The sequence below is a fragment of the Babesia microti genome, chromosome III (assembly GCF_000691945.2).
Source record: "Babesia microti strain RI chromosome III, complete genome".
In the NCBI taxonomy this organism is placed as follows: Eukaryota; Apicomplexa; class Aconoidasida; order Piroplasmida; family Babesiidae; genus Babesia; species Babesia microti.
Window position 1 is genome coordinate 834,037 of NC_027207.2, and position 18,739 is coordinate 852,775.

Sequence of the window (18,739 nt, forward strand, 5' to 3'; positions counted from 1 at the left end):
GCTTTTATTATTTAACCACTTAACTATTATAACATAAATATTTGCCAACACATCATGGAAATCCATCATTTACAGTACACATTGATTTACTTACCAGAAATAGCCATTGCCTAATTCCACCGCAATTATATTGTTGTTTTAGCACATATAGACAACAACACTATTTATATGCAAATTAAGAATCTTGAGTGAAAATATTCAAGTGCATAATTAATATTTATTATACAAATTAAAATGTTAATGTTAATGTGATTAAAAATTATTATATGATTAAAACTTCTCAGCGTACTGAGGAAGCATAGAAGGGTAAACATTGGGCCCCTTTCCAGTGGGACAATAATCTTCATTTTCAAATTGCGATCTTGCCCAAGTAATATTCAGAGGAATACTTTCCAATTCCAACCCCTTTCTAGAATGAAACGCTGCCTGTTCAGCATCACTTCTCCGATCAAATGTAATAAACGCACATGCCAATTTTGGAATTAGTTTTATCGAAGCAACCTTTCCATATTTTGAAAAATGGGTTTGAAGGTTGTCTTCGCCAACAATCAATTTAGAAGATTCAGGATCCTTTACCTTTCCAGCCAACCCAGAAACACATAAAGTTGTGATAGTTTTATCAGATGGAGCCTAAATTAATTCAGTTATCATACTTGTAGTGCTTTATTTATTTCGTGCTGACGTAAGATTTTATCCGCAAGGACATCCTTATCACCAACATAACGATCACGAATATTTTGATTTGCTATCGTAGGATCATGCTCATATTTTTCATGAGCATAAGGGCATTCTGCACCTCTATTACATTCCCCCTTAAGCCAAAACGTACAAACTCTAGGCATATTCCTCCTGTAATAAGGTGCCAATTTGGCCAATTTATTCAATGAACTTCTGGCTTCCGCTTTGATTAAACTTGTGGAATTTTGTTGTGAATTTTTTTCAAGTTGGTTTGCAAAATAATCGCTATTAACCTTACTAGTTGGAACATCAAGTTTATCATGATTCAATACTTGATCACGGACTTGTACTGGTAGACCATACTGCAAATCAAATAAGCATGTCTGGCAAACATTTTTAATTTTAGCACATGATTGGCAGATTATGGTTTGTTTATACCTAGCTTTGGCCCCTGGTTTCCATCTAAATAAAGTAAAAGGCCTAGCACATATTTTACATTCCTTCCCACAAGTCTCCTTCATCATCCTAATGAAAGGATTATCTCCCAAACATGTTTCACAAAGCATAGGAAACTCTGAAATTTCATTTCCTCTCCTATGTGCATCAGAAATGACACCGAATCCACTCGGTTCCATTATATTATCCGCCCCACGATCATGTACGATGCACCGTACTTCGGCTATTTTTAGTTAGAATTTCATTGCCTCCTCCACTTTCAAAATCAGGATCAAAATAAATGGCTTGCGACTCAATACCATTCAAATTTATGCCCCTTCTTACCTTCGCATACCCATTTACACCCCAATCTCCACCCCAATCACTGAATATGTATGTAACTTACTTTTTAATTACCCAATATTTGCCATCATTTTCCGATTCTCCCCAACCTATAATAGCTACGGCATGATTTGTGAATTCCCAGCCTATTTGAATAACCGACTATCAAAATATACTTATCGCGACACCATAATAATCATCACAATAAGTAATACAATTTCGTTCCATACCACCTAAACCTGTATCTGGGGAATCGCAAAAACGTTTACGCTCGATTTCAGTCTCTCCTTCAAAGATTCCTACATTTTTTGTTACAATACATTTATATAATCGTTCAAAAACGCAAATAATTATGAATTAGTATAAGTCGCATGTAAAGGACATGTAGTATAATGTAAAAATAAAGAAATAATGCATCCAAATAAATTTATACACATACCTTTTTTATGAGAAATAAAATCAGGTCCGGCATTAATAGCAGCTACGATTGGACCAAAATTGTATATTTCATGCATCATAAGAGTTTCATTGGTACATTCATAACATCCACCCACGTAATTGTAATCTTTGACATAGAATCTATCTGAAAAAACAGGGTTTAATGCTTTAATGCCAAAATCTTTAATATCCTTTCCTACTAAAAATGGATATCCACCTTTACATTCTTGATTGTATGGCTACTTCATATCTCACTTACCGATTTTCTGACCAAACTATTAACATCAAACTCGATCCTATACGTTTTATTCATCATTTTTTTATACCCAATTTCAAATCTCTTTTCAATTGCCCAGATGGAAGCCAATGCGTAACAACTTCCACATGCTCCTTGGTTTCCAGTTTCAGATGAATCTAATTCTAGATCAGACCATTTCCTAAATTAGTTAATGTTATTTTTAACATCCAATAAAAGTCTTGCAAACGTACCAATTTTTTGGCAATGATTCTGTTTTAAACATGGGATATGGACGCCCGCAAGCATATACTTGGTTGCCTATAATATGAGTAATATTTTAAAATATTTATCGTTGTATTGTTTAACAATCTTGTTATATTTAGTAAGAATTATTACCGAAAAGATGATACTTATGTGACGCCTCACTGTTTATAGTCACATTATCTCCAGAAACTTTGAATCTGCATGAAAATAGCCTTACCTCTCATCCATACTCATATTCTTAAATAACACGGTAGATCCTCCCATTCTAAGTGAGTTTGGGGTGAAATAAATAGTTAGACTTTTTCGATTTATGTATATGTAAAGTAAAATAACACTTCTATGCGCACCCTTCGACATTTCCGATTTTTTCGCCATAAAAACATTCAAATGTCCCATTATCACGGCGTGCCCAGCCTATGTGTATCTTGGTTGGATCTAATTGTAAAGCTTCTTACCAGTTTTATAACAATCAAATTCATCTTTAGATCGATTTTTACCATTTCCACTATCTACACATTCATCTTTGTTCCCTTTAGTATATCTTAAATATCCTAGATGTGTAAGAGTATACCAAATGCTTCTATCTTACACATTCTAATATTCAATCCAACGTCATAGACCATGGTCCAATGGCCTGATTTATTACAAATTTACCTATAATATTATGTTTTTGATCTAAAATGTTCAATAATTTCCATTTATTTCTAGGAAATACCAATGAATGATCGACACTTCGTTCAACCGTGAAATTGACGTCATATTCAGTCAATTTACCATATTTATCTAACAAAAACCTTTTGTAATCATTTAAACTATGATGCAAATTGCTAGAATTGTTGTTAGGACTGGATCCTCCACAATTCAAGAACTTCTCAGAATGTGTATTAGTCAAATATACTTTCCAGTTACCAACTAACTCATTCTACGCATTAAAACGAACCAATTACCGTCAAGGCATGGATAGGCAGATCACCCAAAACAAATGGACATGACAGTAGCCTAACGATAGACACAGTTAAAACAAGAATCATGCTACACACTGATCACACCACTACACAACTTCTACGCCAATATCAGCTTATATGATCTTTTGGTATGATTTGGAGGCAATTTTAATTAAAAATGAATGGGATAATAACGGAAAGACAAAACCAGAAAATTATATGATATAAAAAAAGCGTTTAATTTTATACGACCATATAAAATCCTTTTAAACTGAAGATCAAATCATTTTATGAAATCAAATAAAAAAGATCAAATTGGGCATCGAAAACGTTGATTTCACATGTAGATAAATTCGACCCCACGAAAGACTCGTTCTGTGTGCACGTAACCCACCCTCAAGTGTTTTACCAGTGCAGCTATATTACTTTATTGACATTACGCGCAGAAATTTAAATATCAAATTTGAATTTCATACAACTACCAACATATAAGGTATGAATTTGATGTTAATTCATATTAATTTGTTATAAAATTCTGTTCCCACATATAAATTTAATCTTATTGCTTGTTAAAATTCTTATAATATATTTCGACATCCACTATTTCAAGTCCTTTTAATTGCATTATTTAATGGGGACGGTTAAAAATTTCTTGTTTCAGTCCAATTAATGATGACTTTTCCAACATATATTTTGACCTAAAATATTATTTCTACGCCACTTTTGTATCACTTTCATTCACATCAAAATATATTTATAAAATATAATATATTCAAATTAAAAATTGTTTATTGGATTTTTTAAAATTACATTCTAATTTAGATAAAATGGGTGATGATGACAATGCTGCATTAGTTGTGGATAATGGATCTGGAAATGTCAAGGCCGGTATTGCTGGAGATGACGCACCTAGATGTGTTTTCCCTAGTATTGTTGGCCGCCCTAAGAATCCAGCTCTCATGATTGGAATGGACGAAAAGGAAGTTTATGTTGGCGATGAAGCCCAATCTAAACGAGGTATCTTGACCCTCAAATATCCGATTGAACACGGTATTGTTACGAACTGGGATGATATGGAAAAGATATGGCACCATACTTTCTACAATGAACTTCGTGTTAATCCTGAAGAACATTCGGTTCTATTGACAGAAGCCCCATTGAACCCAAAGACAAATCGTGAAAAGATGGCCACTATAATGTTTGAAACTCATAATGTTCCAGCGATGTATGTTGCTATTCAAGCTGTGCTATCATTGTATTCATCTGGACGTACCACTGGTATTGTTTTAGATTCTGGCGATGGCGTTTCTCACACTGTGCCAATTTATGAAGGTTATGCCATGCCTAGTGCAATTATGAGGTTAGATTTGGCCGGCAGGGATTTGACTGAATACATGCAAAAGATTTTGGTTGAACGTGGATTTTCATTTACAACATCCGCTGAAAAGGAAATTGTTCGTGATATTAAGGAAAAATTATGCTATATTGCCTTGGATTTCGATGAGGAAATGCAAGCTGCTGAGACGTCAAGCGATTTGGAAAAATCATACGAATTACCAGATGGTAACATTATCACGGTCGGAAATGAACGTTTCAGATGTGCCGAAGTTCTATTTCAACCATCTTTTATTGGGAAGGAATGCCACGGTCTTCACAAAACTACCTTTGATTCTATTATCAAATGTGATGTCGATATTCGAAGAGATTTGTACTCTAATGTTGTTCTATCTGGCGGCACTACCATGCTTCAGGGTATTGGAGAACGTCTAACAAAAGAACTCTCCTGCTTAGCCCCGAGCACAATGAAAATCAAAGTCGTTGCACCCCCAGAAAGGAAATACTCCGTATGGATTGGCGGTTCAATTTTGTCCTCTCTATCCACTTTCCAGCAGATGTGGATTACTAAGGATGAATTCGATGAAAGTGGCCCTGTCATTGTTCACCGAAAGTGCTTCTAGGCGTAATTCCACTTTCCATATTGGTCGACTGACGAATATTCTTTCTTTCTTTCTTAATTAACTTTATAACCACTTAATTTTATCCTGTCGATCGTAGTAACTTTTGTTTTGGTACCTATTTCCCACAGTTTTTAAGACTCACCATTATGCTATGTGTAGTGGATGGCGGTTACTATGTATGGTATAATTAATTACTTACTAGTGATGAGCTCCACCACTGACACCATTTGGATCATTTTGTATGATGAATTTTTATGAGAATTTTGATATAGAATGCATCAACATAAAACCTAAAAAGGACAAAAGGAGCAAGTTAACCAAATACAAGAACCTTTATTATTGGATCTTACATCAATCTCTAACAGATAATGCGATAGGGAAGTCAGATACAATAAAATTTGATTATAATGGTGAAAATATTAATTGGGCACCGTTTGTAAGTTCTTTAGACTCCCTTAGAATACTTGGAATTCTTAGACCTGTATTGAAAGCGAGGAATTCGTCTAAAGATGCAAAATGGATTGGACTTAGCAAGACTTTAATTTCACAAGTATCAAATTTATTATTTATTGAAAGAAATGATAAATCACATATTGTCAAATGCATATCCATTATTGCAAGGTTTTCGTCATATTCTCTTTCTAATGGCTGTTTTGACAGCACCCTTTTATCATTAGATTCTGACATTTTTACATCACTGATTGACATAGCCCATATTATAAAGGGGTATGTAAAAGCTAAGAGGTTTGAACCTTTATTGTACTTAAAATTATTAAGCCATATTGAGCATTCAAACAGTTCAGCTGCAGATAAGAATACAGCAATTGCAATATCACTAAATGCTATTTCTGAATATTGGTGGTATTGGAAAGAAATAAAATTTGACATTAATGATTTAATTCACCCAAAAGATGCCGTATCTATAACAAATGTCATCGGAAAGTTTGAAATTTCAGATAAACTTAAATACAAATTTACAGAATTATCATCCATTTTCATTTTGAAGATTATTGAAAATCCATCTATATACAATTCCAAAGATTTATCGCAAGTTTGTAAATCATTAACATATATAGCCCTAATAAATCCTAGAAATGAACAATTGATACAAATTATGGGGAAAATTTTATCACTAAACATCTTATCCGGGCCTCTTCTGATAGATATACTCTCATCACACATTCTGGCTGGAATTGTCCCACCAATTGATTTGGTAGTTAAATGCATTATACAATTGAGACACTCAAAATTAAGCGGAGATGACATATCTAAACTGAAATTAATCACACACATAAGTGGTTTCTCTGCATTAGGATTTAGAAGAACCTTTAGAAAAGTATTATCTTCTATTCATTGCACTAGTACCTTAAATGTAGAATCTCATCTAATAACACATTACTTAGGTGGGAATACATCTAAATTTTCAATACCATCTGATTTCAAGATAGTTGATATAAAGTCTATAACAAAGTTTCAAGTACTCTCCAACGTAAGTATTACTTAATTTTAGATATGCTCGATACTGGAACAGGATAATCTTCGGTTAAGAAATTTTTTACACCAATGTGCATTTGATTCTTCTAAAATATTTCTTTCGCTAGCCAAAAAACCCAAATGGTTAATTGAGTAAACGATAACTTAATTTAGACATTGGCCTAAAATTTTATTAAGTTTAGAGAAATTTAAGGTATAGAAACTTGTATATTTAGATTAAGGGGTTAACTGAAGTTGAAAATATTGTTTACAACAATTTAGTAACACTTTCCAAATCAAATTTGTTTATGGCAGGTTTATGATATATTTAGTTACTCAAACTTTCAATCTTGAAACTGGAGAATACGTATGATATTATATGGGATGAAAGATATTTAATGACCCTACAAACAATTTCCGATTGTAAAATATTTACACAAGAGATTCCATTTCTAAGAAAATCCATATTATCAGGACTCGAATCTAACAAATTATTTACCAAAAACATCAACAAGTGCCTGAAAATAGCAGAACAAAAAGAACTCCCGAGTGTGACAGTTAAATATTGGTTGAAAGAAGGAAATTTAAAACTTCTAAAGTATATATTTAATGAAGATAAAAGTAGCAATACAGCATTTAAGTTTGAATCAATATGGAATTTGGTAAAATTTGTCGCGATAAAATCACATCCATGTTTCACCAAAACAGATAACTTTCATGTAAAGCCCATAGAAATTTCCCTTATGGCGAATCTATACACCGCATCAACTCCAATAATGAAAGTTAGACATAATTCATATTGGATTTTGGACTCTTCACATTTTCCCACAAGAAATAGAAATAAATTACGCACAAACCTCCAGACCCGGCCCAAGCTTTTAACAAGATTTTTTAGTTTCAAAAAATGACAACTTTCATAATTAACTGTGAGTTCCTAAAATCTGGACACAGATAATTCGTATCATATAATATTTAAATTAGTTATATTCATCAACTATTAGCTGCACTGATATATACATATATGTGACCTTAGAATCTGATAAGAATATGTTGAGCGGCAGCACCAGGTTAGCCGTTGCTGACTAACAGTGGTGCCCATCGAAAAGATGGATATCGGAGCTACAATAATGGGAAAGTTGTCGATTTAAATTTATATGATTAAAATATTATGAACGACTTGCATAACAACGAAAGTGATATATTATCTTCACAAACTCAGGGACAAAGAGCCCCAACTAAAAACGCCTCATCTGGAAAAGCATATTTCGACGGTCTGCTAAAACGAATCAAGGAAAGAAAGAAAAAAGGACATGTTCTGTCTGATGAAGAATGCCAAGAGAGAGCCAGATTATTGGTTGAAAATATGATATCGGCGGCGGAGAAAGACATAGAAAGCATGAAACAATCTAAGCCTGCGATTGCTAAGTTGGGAATGTTAAAAGATGCAATTGAGGCAAGTAAACCTGCATGGCGGCATTTTTGCGTGTCAGAAGGTGTAGCTGAAGCAATGGCCTCATGGATTACAATCCTACCTGATGGTTCACTTCCATCATTGACAGTACGAACTGCAATATTGAATCTCGCTCAGCAACTCCCCCTACAAGAATCGGATCTCCGAGATAACAATTTGGGAAGAGCAATAATCGCACTTTGGAACCACCCAGACGAGACAGATGAAAATAGGGCCAAAATTAGACAATTGATTCAACGTTGGGTTAGACCTATGTTAGGTCTGGCCACTAGTTACGTTGATATACAACGACCTTCTGGGTCACTGGCTGGTGAAAAACAAGGAAACAAAGCAAACTACCACCTATCAGCCAATGCGCAGGATAACAACAATTTAACCTTCTCGATCCAACCACGGGGCCTTGATATTGATGGGATATCTGAACAGCAATCTGGAATCCAACGAATGAGCAGATTGAAGTACAATATGGACCCTAGAAAGAAAATACCATCAAGGGCTGCCCAAGTTGTAACGAAACCATCGTAACTTACACGTTACGTTAAAATATTGTTCCGTGAGTACTTAATTTTGGTTGATATATAGTAAAGGCGATGCATAGTATAGAATGGGGATATTGTTTATAATGTCTTACGATGAGCCCAATCCCCCGGGCTCTGGACCGATGGTAAATCGCGTATACATTTAGAAAAGCAATCCGATTGTGAACGACGAACTCATTAAGAAGCAAAATGATATCGGAGAATTCAAATTCAAACGCGCGCACAACATTAACGAGCCAATAGGTTAGTACACATTGACTAAAGATTTCGGATATGTCGATAGTTTTCATACAAAAAAAAATAAACACACACTTTATCACCTACGGAAATTTGTATTTCCTGACGAAACGCCCTTTTATTGGGTAGGGGCACACCTAATCATCATCTACATCTATTTCATCTTCAGCCCGGGTAATGTGCTACCATAATTTAGTGGCCAATTCGCTCAGCTATGAGGTTACAAAAGTTTTATTCAGGAAGATACTTCGAATTGTAAAATATTTTGCTTCAGAGAAGAAACTCTACTATTATGGAGTCACTTCATCGTCAATATCTTGGTCTATATGTTGGCTATGCTTTTAAGGTAAATCAAATGTGACGCAGAATAATATTTATGTGTATTTCTACTAATATTGTAAAAATTAGATCATTTTTTGCACTAGCTTTGTCTAGATCATCAGATCCAGAATTGAGTTATCTCTTTTGGACCATATCAATGTACATTTTCCTCCAAAGATCTCTTGTAAAAGGTAATTATGCGCCGACAATTAGTCCAAAATACATATCGTGTGGAATTGCTCAATTCATTGTTCAATAAAAAATTCATCTTCAACGATCGCTCAGGAACTTGGATATTCTTTATCCAAAAACTTTACATGATGTTATCCGTTAAGGTAAAAATTTCACTAATCCAGTTCTTATTCCATTCAAATTGTATGCTTATTTTCGAGCTTAAGTTTGTGTCCAATTTTTCCGTGGAGCTGAAGGATTATTTGGAAAAATATCTCCAACTCAGGACTTTTAACCTTGCATGGTAGTAAATGCGCTCTAATTTAGGTTGTCTCACGTACTGAAACGAGCAAATGAGAATTCGGATATGGGAAGGAACATCAAACAAATTGTAGAACTGTTGTCAACAATAGATCCCACTAAGAGGTTGCAGGCTAAGGAGGAGAATTTTTTAAAATTCGAAGCTGGAGCCTTTTCTTTTTTTAGGTATTACTTATTGTGATTTAGAAAGAGAAATATTTTTGGATTTGGATGTTCCAAAAAACATTATAAAAAGGATAATGGTGGGATATTTTTAATTTAGATGAAATATTCATACTGAAAAACCTTTCATTAATTGGCACCAAGAAGGAACAATTGTTCACATGGAATGCAATTGAATACATCGTGAACAACCCACCATACATATCACTAGTCACGAATAATGTAAAGCTTGTTGATTCAACATCAATCAAGTTGGCTTGCAACACTTTATTTCTGCAGATTGGAGAGACTTGTGATTTGTATAAGCAAAATAAAAATACCGATTTCATGGCTCAACAATATAGTGAGTTATCATTCAGTTCTTCTGATTATTCGGAACGGCTTTTCAAAGACATAAATCAAGTGAATCATATCGATTCCGACACACAACTGAATTTAGATACCATCGTCAGATTCATGCCTACTGATACTGCCATTAAATTCATCAACGCCTACGATCTAGCAGGTAAGATTATCAATACTTACACAATCGCATGGAATAAATTGTTTGTTTTTACAAGAATACACACCATTTTACGATATTTAGGCCACGGATACATCACTCTACACATGTTCATGAAGAATGTGGATGATCTAACAAAATTGCGAACCGATTTGATCAATAATTTATTAGTAAACACTGCGACATTTAGAACCAGAAGAGCATTGTAATGCTTGTAAAACGGCTCATTTACACCGTTTTATGGTTAATCTTGCTCGTATTTGCCGGTTTGGTTATGCGAATCAGTTCAGACGTAGTTCTCCCTTCCATAATCGGCTTCATTTCCACTTCTGTTCTCGCACTCAGTAGCTACGCTCATTAATTTAGGTTATTTGTACACTAAATTCATCACTGCGATAATTTTTGTCGTACTCTCATGCCCATATCACGTGGGGGATAGGGTTAGAGTTAATGACAGCGAACCCATGTTTGTAAAAAGAATTCGCACCTACATCACCGAGTTTCAATGCATTCACGGCAAACCAGTAAAAATAACTCATATTTAGATCATCTATCAGAATGCAAATTTAAGTACTATGAACATAACAAATGAAACGCGTTCGAATCCTGCATTCATACAATTCGATATAAACATAGGAGCGAATGCCAATGCGGCTGTTCTAAAGGCATTGAAACAAAACATATCAGATTACGTATCATGCCGACCTAGGGAGTTTGTGAAGAACAGTTGCGAATTTTTCGGCACATATTTGGAATTGGGCCACCTCTATCGCGTAGGTAGTATCTTATCTAGATGACAATACGAGCTCAATGCACCAGTGGCTGGGTTAACGCACGCAACATTTGCCTGCAAAATAGATCGCTCTGCGACTTTATCATACACCAGTGCAAAGTGCTGGGCATTACATATCAGATACCACAAAGAAACATAAGATTTGCCAACCCGCTTTCAATAACAAAGTGAAAACTCAGCTACCACTAATTTTCACACAATTAGAAACGAATCACACTGCCATATAAGTTGTATAATTATAGCGATTTAGGATGAGTGCAAGCTCTTATCATCGCAATCCTTGATTCCGCCCTGAGAAATGCAGAAGATGGCTTCACCCTCTGGGAGTGAGGGAGAATCGTATATCTTACAGATTCTAGAATCCCCCTTTCCCTTGCGTAGGAATAGCCTTGTCTGGCTGGCATGCGCTATTATATTCCCACCAATAGGCAATTTGTCATTTCCTACATGACACATAACAGACGAAAGACGGCACAAATGTTACATTTACACCGATCAAAAAGTACAAAACAACATCAAATACACACCTCCGAACATTGACGACATGTCTCCAACCTTGCAAACCACTTGGTTGGAAATGACACAAGCGACGCCAAAAGTATCAGCTATTCGCTGCAAACTGCGCAGAAATTGACACAAATGCATTTGCCTATTAGCCAGTTCACCGCGACCTAAATATTCTGACCTATAAAGAGCAGTGGCAGAATCTACGATCACCAGGGCAAATCTGGACTCAGCCATCATAGCCGTTGCCTCAACTAGCAACTCCAATTGGTGTTCTGTATAAAAACACAAAAATAATGAAGAATTAACTACAAAACTGTACATACCACAATTGTATGCCTTGGCATAGGCAATGTTGTCAAGACAATCAGATGGCGACAATCCAAACCGCTTAGCTATTGCAACAATTCTCTCAGGCCTAAAAGTCCCCTCTGTATCGATCCACAAACACTTTCCCTCCCCTCCACTGCACTCCACAGGCAACTGACATGTCACCTAATTTATATATATATATCTGTACCGCTAATGTGTGACAGAGCTGAGTTTTCCCAGTTCTAAACTCGCCAAAAATTTCGGTAATATTACCAGTCTCCACCCCGCCCTGAAGCAATTGGTCCAATTGCACCGAACCTGTTGTAAATTTGATCAGATTCTCCCTAGCTTCGAGATATTCGTTTGCCGAACAAAATCCCAGATGACATAACTCCTTACAAGCTTGTTTCAGCTTATCAACCTTCTGCTCACTAAATCCCTTTATTGAGAGCAAAGTCTTGGTAGGAGCATATGCTACACACTCCAATGTAGAATATCCAGCTACGTATAGTTTTTACATACCCTCCCTTAGTATATCTATGTCCCGAACCAGCAACCCTTTTGACAGCAAACATTCCAACTTTTGAGCCCCTGTAGCAAAACCCTCGCAGACCACAGTCTCGGCGGCTGTTGTCGTGGCCAATTCATCCGACCCATGCTTATCCTCGTGGCACATCTACACACATGGGGCCAACAACTGCTATATCCCAGCCCATATTAAAAATCTATCCTCTACAGATCCCTCCTTCCTGCGAGATTTACACGCACTACATCGCCAAAATGATCAAAGGCGCTTGTATTAAGTGCCAAGTCCTACATATAACAGTTAGCGCCCATACAGAGTGACACCTGCAGAATACATACCTAGACTAAACATGTAATGGACCAATTAGTACAGCCATGACCACATTACAGTTCAATTGATCACATATACACAACTATTACAATTATGATAACTTCACTACCACCAATAAGCAGCTATTAGCCAATTTTAATATCGTTAGATGCAGACGCACGCTGCTGCCTGTGTTCAACTTTGGACACCAATCTTCTATATTTCTTTGGCAGCATGCTCTTGGATAGAGGATCAATTTCCAGAATATCATCATTTTCCTTCTCCTAAATTACCCAGTGTTTACCTCAAACGGCGAAATGTGAGGGGGCAATTTAGCGTCGGGTGAGTAATTTCTAACAGGCAACAATTGCTGCAAATTCAGTGAGTCAAATACGTATTGTGGCTGCACCAACTCTGTGTTTGGTTGTGAGTTTAAGCTTTTCATTGGCCGATCCACAACTCGGTGGGTTATGCCCTGGTAATCCTCGTTAAATGGCGAGTTTTGACCCTGAAATCCAACATGAGCCCCAGATCCCATTAATGCCAACGCAATAGGTATTAGTGGGACTTCTCTAGGTCATTTCAAGTATATTGAATGTACAATCCAAAAAACAGACACTAACCTGTGTATGTAGAAAGTTAGCCCTGCAAAGATGCCTTTACCGGGAAGAACCTCTGGCTCTACGGCCATATCGCGTTCCATTTCTGAGCCGATAAAACCTAAACTTTCAAATTTTTGCTTCGGCGGATAGGCTAATCCACACAAAGAATACATCTTCTCAGTCACCAGGGTAACAAGCACTTGGTAGTATTCCACGAAGGTTAGCATGACTTTAAAATCTACTTCCCTTGGCAAATCCTAAGTCACAACTGTGCTTGAATTTATACATTCAAAAAATAGTTACTTGTGGGAATTCGTGGGGAATTAGCCATGTCACTGGAATGTTGAGTAGCTTCGCTTGGAAGTAGTAACCCTTGATTGAGATAAATCCGCATTTTAGAGCCTGAAGATATACGATTAGAGAATAGAAGTCGTTGATTATCTTGAAACATTTGCGCACCACTACTGCTGGCACCCTTGCTTTCTCATCTCCAGGTATACCTAAGTTACCCAGCGCACAACTATTTACAACGTAAACGCAATAATATTTATTTTAAATCAAAAAACAACCAAATAACCCGTAATACCAGCAATGGCGGCGAGTGTCGTGAGGGCATCGTCTAAGTGTTGTATCGCGTGAGTGAGAGTGGGATGGCGTTCCTTGACGATCTGTTTAAGGGGATAAACTGGCTTCCTATCCCCCATCTTCTTGGCGTCGTACAACTGCTTTTTGTGCTCCAGCTTCTTTCGCTTCCTAACGAATATCCTCATCTCCCTCAACTTGTTCAAAAGATCCCCCGAAGCTAGATATGTTATATCTGCGATGTGATAGTACAATTTGTTAGATTTTATATGCGCCCGATTGACTCCCTTCGTGGCAAAAGCCCCTCCTCTGGCCACGTCCCTTGGATAGACACCCTTTAATATACATAGCCTTTGGAATTCCTTGAGCGAAATTTGTAGTTTTTTAATTGCTTGACCTCTAGTAATGTAGAGCCGGGTCTGCCCTTCCGTTAACTTCTTCTTCTTCAGGCCCATTGCGCGGGGTCTATGTTTGTATATATATGGTAGGGCAGCACCATATATATGTTGCGGTCATGTATTAAATGTATTGGTTACTCTTGTTACCAATTATGTACCAATGAGAAGGTTCTACTTATTTATTGAAATTTATATTAAAAATACATCAAATATCTACATAGATTGTGCATTTTCTCACTAGTTATTTTTGTATACCTAAATTAAAAATGGATTAATATCCATTCTATGAATGACCTGCATGGAAGTATAAATGAAGATTTGCTACTTTACCAAAATTTTGCAATTTACACTCGTTTATATGACTGAAATGTGCCAATTTTATGTCAATGAATGTGATTATATATGTTAATATGTGATGCTTTATGTTAACTGAGCCTACATTTTAGGGATTTTCCTTCTTTCCTATGCCTCTTCGTTATTAGTCTAGAACTAGACACATTGTGGCACTCTTATTCCACACATTTAGTATTCATCGGCCTGATACAACTGAATAACACTATATTAAAGTATTTATTTGAAATTAAAATATATATCATCATCCTTACGGCAATTTATGTCATTTCAAGCCAATTATGCAATTATTCATGACGGAATTGGATACAATCATTTACCTCGCATAAACATACATTTAATTCCAATTACAAACATCAATAATGGAATATATATAATAATGCACCAATAACTAGCACACATATATAAATATAGGTTATTATCATTCACTTATGGAAACACTGACTTACCGTCGGTCTAATTTAACACTGCAACTCTAACATATGCACGTTTGTACTATCATTAGGATTAGGGGACGACAGTCGACTATTGGCAACATACTTCCTACTCGGCGTCTATACTAATAATAACAATGGTCGACAAAAGTTGCCAGTGATACTATGACATGATAGTAAACCGATATTATATTTCTGGATCTACCATCCTTGTTACTAGACAGTATCAAATGTATATCATATAATATCCATTCCTGTCATGGCACATAACTTATACGTCCATCCTGGACATTATGTCATAACAATCTATATATCGCCCTGGGGGAGCTATGCAGTACATATACCTAGGTTGGTTAATATTATGATTTTAGACACAATGTCAGTTAGTGCGTACATAACATATATATCTTAACCTATATATAACTTGCAGGTATATTAGTCATTGCGCACACATGCAATATAATTACTGTACAAATACTTGACGTACGGCGCCACAATTTTAAACCGAAAGCAAAAGAAAAGTTACTAAGGGCAATATTGACGCTGGATGTTGGGACAAATGATATTAATAGAATAAAAACAAATATATACATATTTGAAAAACAGCATACAACGTGTATGATCTCAATGCTATATCAAAATTTGTGAACACTCAAATTTAGAGCATGGCGCCTCATCGCCGCGTAATTGTAGATACCAAGCAGAGTGGTCTATAAACTAGAAAAATTACATAATCGCAACTAAATTGATCATTAGTATTACACACTGCGACTGTGCAACGGAATGTACAACTTTACAATAGTTCGAGCATATGGTGCTGGCTCATTTCTTGCTTGTATGCGTCTCAGTTTTGGTTGGAAGTGAAGACGGTATGGTGGGAAGCTGAGGGGATGGGATAGGGACTGCATCAAAATTGTAAATGGAGAGAGAATCGGGGAAGATGATTTTCTGATCGGGCATTTTATAAGATATTGACAATTCTTTACACCGCTTCAACATGAATTCCATGAAATTTGTACGCAAGATATGTATCATTCTCCAATTCCCCCAACCCTCAACACACTTAATCCATATTCTGATCTGCATAGACGGTTACTTACCTCGTAATAGTAGCCGGGGTGCAATTCGCTGATGAATATAAAGACGAAGTCTTTTACGAAGTCGCTGGGATGGGAGTTGATATACTCTTTGATTGATTCTTCTAGAAGGTTCATGGATTCTGAAGAGGTATAAAAATCGATTTTAAGAGGTATTTCGAATATGGCATTTGTGGCACGAGTTTCATTTGTGATTTTCATTCCTGCAAGTGTGGAATTTTGTATGATTATCACCTTTCCCTGCATAGATACGAATTCGCTACTATATGTTCGTATTTTGCGGACCAAAAGTGGCTCACCATCATCTAATCGGACGCGATCGTCAACGTTATATGGATTCGACACGGCCACAAATATGACACTGCTTATGAAGTTTGTGTACAGATAGCCTGAGTAAATGTATGGAATTACTTAATGCCACAGTCATTGACGATATAAGTGCGGCGCAGGATGCGACGATGACTTCGATTGTAACGTCACATATGATTGCAATTGTGATTCCAATTACTATCCACAGAAATACGGAAATCAGGCGGTTCATCACACGAAACACAGACTCCTGCCCCTTCATGCTATGCTTAAATTTTTTTCTGAGGTATACTAAGTGGAAAAGTTTGCGGCTAAACATCCTTGAGTTTATTTTACCGTGGCCTGAACAGTCGAACCAGTAGATCATCTCCATCGCATCTTCCTCGCTAAGAAATGCTTTGAAATTAGATGCAGACAGGAATATATCACTTTCAGCCCGTGGAGAATGAAAGTTTGCCAGTTTGTTAAACTGGAAGGACACCTTATTGAGTCTTTCACTCAAGCGGACCATTTCCCTTTCTTCATCGGTAAAACCGAGTACCTTGCGCACGTACTTAAGACACCACATACAGAAGTTTTGTTTTTTCCTAAATCAAGTCCAGCCCACCCTTTTAGATGCGATTCATCTGGGACGGACATTTCAAGCTTGATGGACGATTGGCGCACCGCGTTTGCCAGTACCTGCCTGGCGACTTGTTCCTTGATTTCAATAGGGCGATGTGGCGTTGGTAAAATGTCATCACACTCGGATTTATCCATGTTATTGGAATTTTTGCTATTGGTGGTTGCGTATATTTGGTTGAAGAAGGCGTCAAACGCAGTGAATATGACGTCTCGGCCGCGTAGCTCAACCTCTTGATGCAGGAGGTGGATTATGGGCGGAATCTCACTGATATGGTAGGATATGAACCAGTTTTGCATTTTTGACATATTCTTTTGGTTAATGTAAAATTGGAATAAGTTACCCCATTCATCTGCAAAATCATTTTTTTCTATGTCAAGAATGTGGGCGCTGGCCTCTTTACCCCCATTATATTTAATGCGTTTTTTCCCCTTCTCTGTTTTTTTAACATCGATTTGTTCAAGAACACTGCTGCAAACTGTTCGATTTCCCTTTACGCCCTCCTCCAGCATTTTGAAAGCATCCTTATTGGTCAGAACGTACTTTAGCCTGAGTTGGCGCCACCCTACCATGCATAGTTTAGCTTTCTTACGAGTTTGTACATGCTAATGTATTTTTCCAGCGGCTCTTTGCACACCATTAGAATGCCAGCCTCGAAGAGGGTTTCGAGGATAGAGAGGCACATGGTCCTGAGAGATAGGATTGGACATAGGTAGATGGCGATAGTGATCCATTTGAGCGCTGAACTGCGGAAAGTGAGGTACGCTGCACTGTAACTGCCAAAGAAGTAAATGGAAAAACTATGCCCACCCACATCTAAATAATCCAATACATACTTCTATAAATGACGGATTGCCACAAGAGCATTTGTATAGTGGCCCAGATGACGTAGGTTAGGGACGGATCCAGTGTCTTTATTAGAGAGAAGGAGATGGGCGATGCAACCATTAACCGCTCCAGTATCACCTTGACTATGATTAACCTATGTGACCCACGCGGTACCTCACAAGTAGAAATATGATCAGCAGTGTGTAATTTACGATGCAAACGAATGCGATAGATAGGAGGGTTCCGTTCATCGTGGTATCGTACTCCTTCAAATCTAAGTAGGAGTACACTTACCCACATACATGACAAAGTATAGAAAGATAAGTCCCAAGTGGATAACTAACCATACAATCGGATTTTCATCCGGGAAGAAGAGAGAGATATAATAGCTGAAAGACCTACGCTCCTCACCTTCCCCCCCGCATTCGTCTAGATTATAGATTTTTAACGTGTATATTGTGATGTGTAGATGCTTACCTTCTTGTATCCACTGCACCAGCGCATCGGAGACATCCATAGTGTTGTGGTGCCCCCGCGCCTGGCGCCACTGGGCTTCTCACTATCCCTCTCCCCTAGTT

General features: G+C 36.9%; 9 protein-coding genes across 9 annotated transcripts; 4 read left to right on the forward strand and 5 right to left on the reverse strand.

The window, feature by feature from the left end:
* Positions 1-270: 270 nt before the first annotated feature.
* BMR1_03g02380 (pre-mRNA-splicing factor RBM22/SLT11) lies at positions 271-1,313 on the reverse strand (the record flags this gene model as incomplete). Its single annotated transcript, XM_012793633.1, has 2 exons — positions 271-630; positions 654-1,313. The coding sequence occupies 2 exons, from the start codon at positions 1,311-1,313 to the stop codon at positions 271-273; spliced, it is 1,020 nt and encodes a 339-aa protein (XP_012649087.1).
* Positions 1,314-1,332: 19 nt separating this feature from the next.
* BMR1_03g02385 (cathepsin C) lies at positions 1,333-3,426 on the reverse strand (the record flags this gene model as incomplete). The annotated part of the gene is made up of 13 exons (XM_021482047.1): positions 1,333-1,498; positions 1,520-1,601; positions 1,686-1,754; positions 1,895-2,132; positions 2,153-2,330; positions 2,383-2,449; positions 2,528-2,592; positions 2,613-2,660; positions 2,743-2,830; positions 2,851-2,946; positions 2,967-3,029; positions 3,050-3,317; positions 3,343-3,426. 13 exons carry the CDS (start codon positions 3,424-3,426, stop codon positions 1,333-1,335), a joined length of 1,512 nt encoding a protein of 503 aa, XP_021338611.1.
* BMR1_03g02390 (Actin) lies at positions 4,167-5,297 on the forward strand (the record flags this gene model as incomplete). The annotated part of the gene is made up of 1 exon (XM_012793635.1): positions 4,167-5,297. One exon carries the CDS (start codon positions 4,167-4,169, stop codon positions 5,295-5,297), a length of 1,131 nt encoding a protein of 376 aa, XP_012649089.1.
* On the forward strand, positions 5,542-7,678 carry BMR1_03g02395 (hypothetical protein; the record flags this gene model as incomplete). Its single annotated transcript, XM_021482048.1, has 6 exons — positions 5,542-6,352; positions 6,374-6,786; positions 6,808-6,923; positions 6,945-6,984; positions 7,007-7,081; positions 7,103-7,678. The coding sequence occupies 6 exons, from the start codon at positions 5,542-5,544 to the stop codon at positions 7,676-7,678; spliced, it is 2,031 nt and encodes a 676-aa protein (XP_021338612.1).
* Positions 7,679-7,938: 260 nt separating this feature from the next.
* On the forward strand, positions 7,939-8,766 carry BMR1_03g02396 (Protein IWS1 homolog A; the record flags this gene model as incomplete). The annotated part of the gene is made up of 1 exon (XM_021482049.1): positions 7,939-8,766. The coding sequence occupies one exon, from the start codon at positions 7,939-7,941 to the stop codon at positions 8,764-8,766; it is 828 nt and encodes a 275-aa protein (XP_021338613.1).
* Positions 8,767-8,863: 97 nt separating this feature from the next.
* On the forward strand, positions 8,864-11,458 carry BMR1_03g02397 (hypothetical protein; the record flags this gene model as incomplete). The annotated part of the gene is made up of 16 exons (XM_021482050.1): positions 8,864-8,905; positions 8,927-9,023; positions 9,045-9,191; positions 9,214-9,236; positions 9,257-9,363; positions 9,384-9,529; positions 9,552-9,673; positions 9,695-9,813; positions 9,837-9,995; positions 10,017-10,072; positions 10,093-10,497; positions 10,579-10,664; positions 10,685-10,838; positions 10,861-11,018; positions 11,040-11,267; positions 11,288-11,458. 16 exons carry the CDS (start codon positions 8,864-8,866, stop codon positions 11,456-11,458), a joined length of 2,220 nt encoding a protein of 739 aa, XP_021338614.1.
* A 75-nt stretch (positions 11,459-11,533) lies between these two features.
* On the reverse strand, positions 11,534-12,779 carry BMR1_03g02410 (DNA repair protein RAD51; the record flags this gene model as incomplete). The annotated part of the gene is made up of 5 exons (XM_021482051.1): positions 11,534-11,730; positions 11,815-12,066; positions 12,118-12,286; positions 12,312-12,604; positions 12,626-12,779. 5 exons carry the CDS (start codon positions 12,777-12,779, stop codon positions 11,534-11,536), a joined length of 1,065 nt encoding a protein of 354 aa, XP_021338615.1.
* Positions 12,780-13,084: 305 nt separating this feature from the next.
* On the reverse strand, positions 13,085-14,577 carry BMR1_03g02415 (PES1, NOP7, pescadillo; the record flags this gene model as incomplete). The annotated part of the gene is made up of 5 exons (XM_012793640.1): positions 13,085-13,222; positions 13,243-13,510; positions 13,562-13,797; positions 13,844-14,040; positions 14,118-14,577. The coding sequence occupies 5 exons, from the start codon at positions 14,575-14,577 to the stop codon at positions 13,085-13,087; spliced, it is 1,299 nt and encodes a 432-aa protein (XP_012649094.1).
* Positions 16,128-18,678, reverse strand: BMR1_03g02420 (Mechanosensitive ion channel protein 10; the record flags this gene model as incomplete). The annotated part of the gene is made up of 9 exons (XM_021482053.1): positions 16,128-16,385; positions 16,406-16,791; positions 16,814-17,298; positions 17,319-17,882; positions 17,903-18,149; positions 18,170-18,315; positions 18,336-18,435; positions 18,456-18,590; positions 18,639-18,678. The coding sequence occupies 9 exons, from the start codon at positions 18,676-18,678 to the stop codon at positions 16,128-16,130; spliced, it is 2,361 nt and encodes a 786-aa protein (XP_021338616.1).
* Between the last annotated feature and the right edge of the window lie 61 nt (positions 18,679-18,739).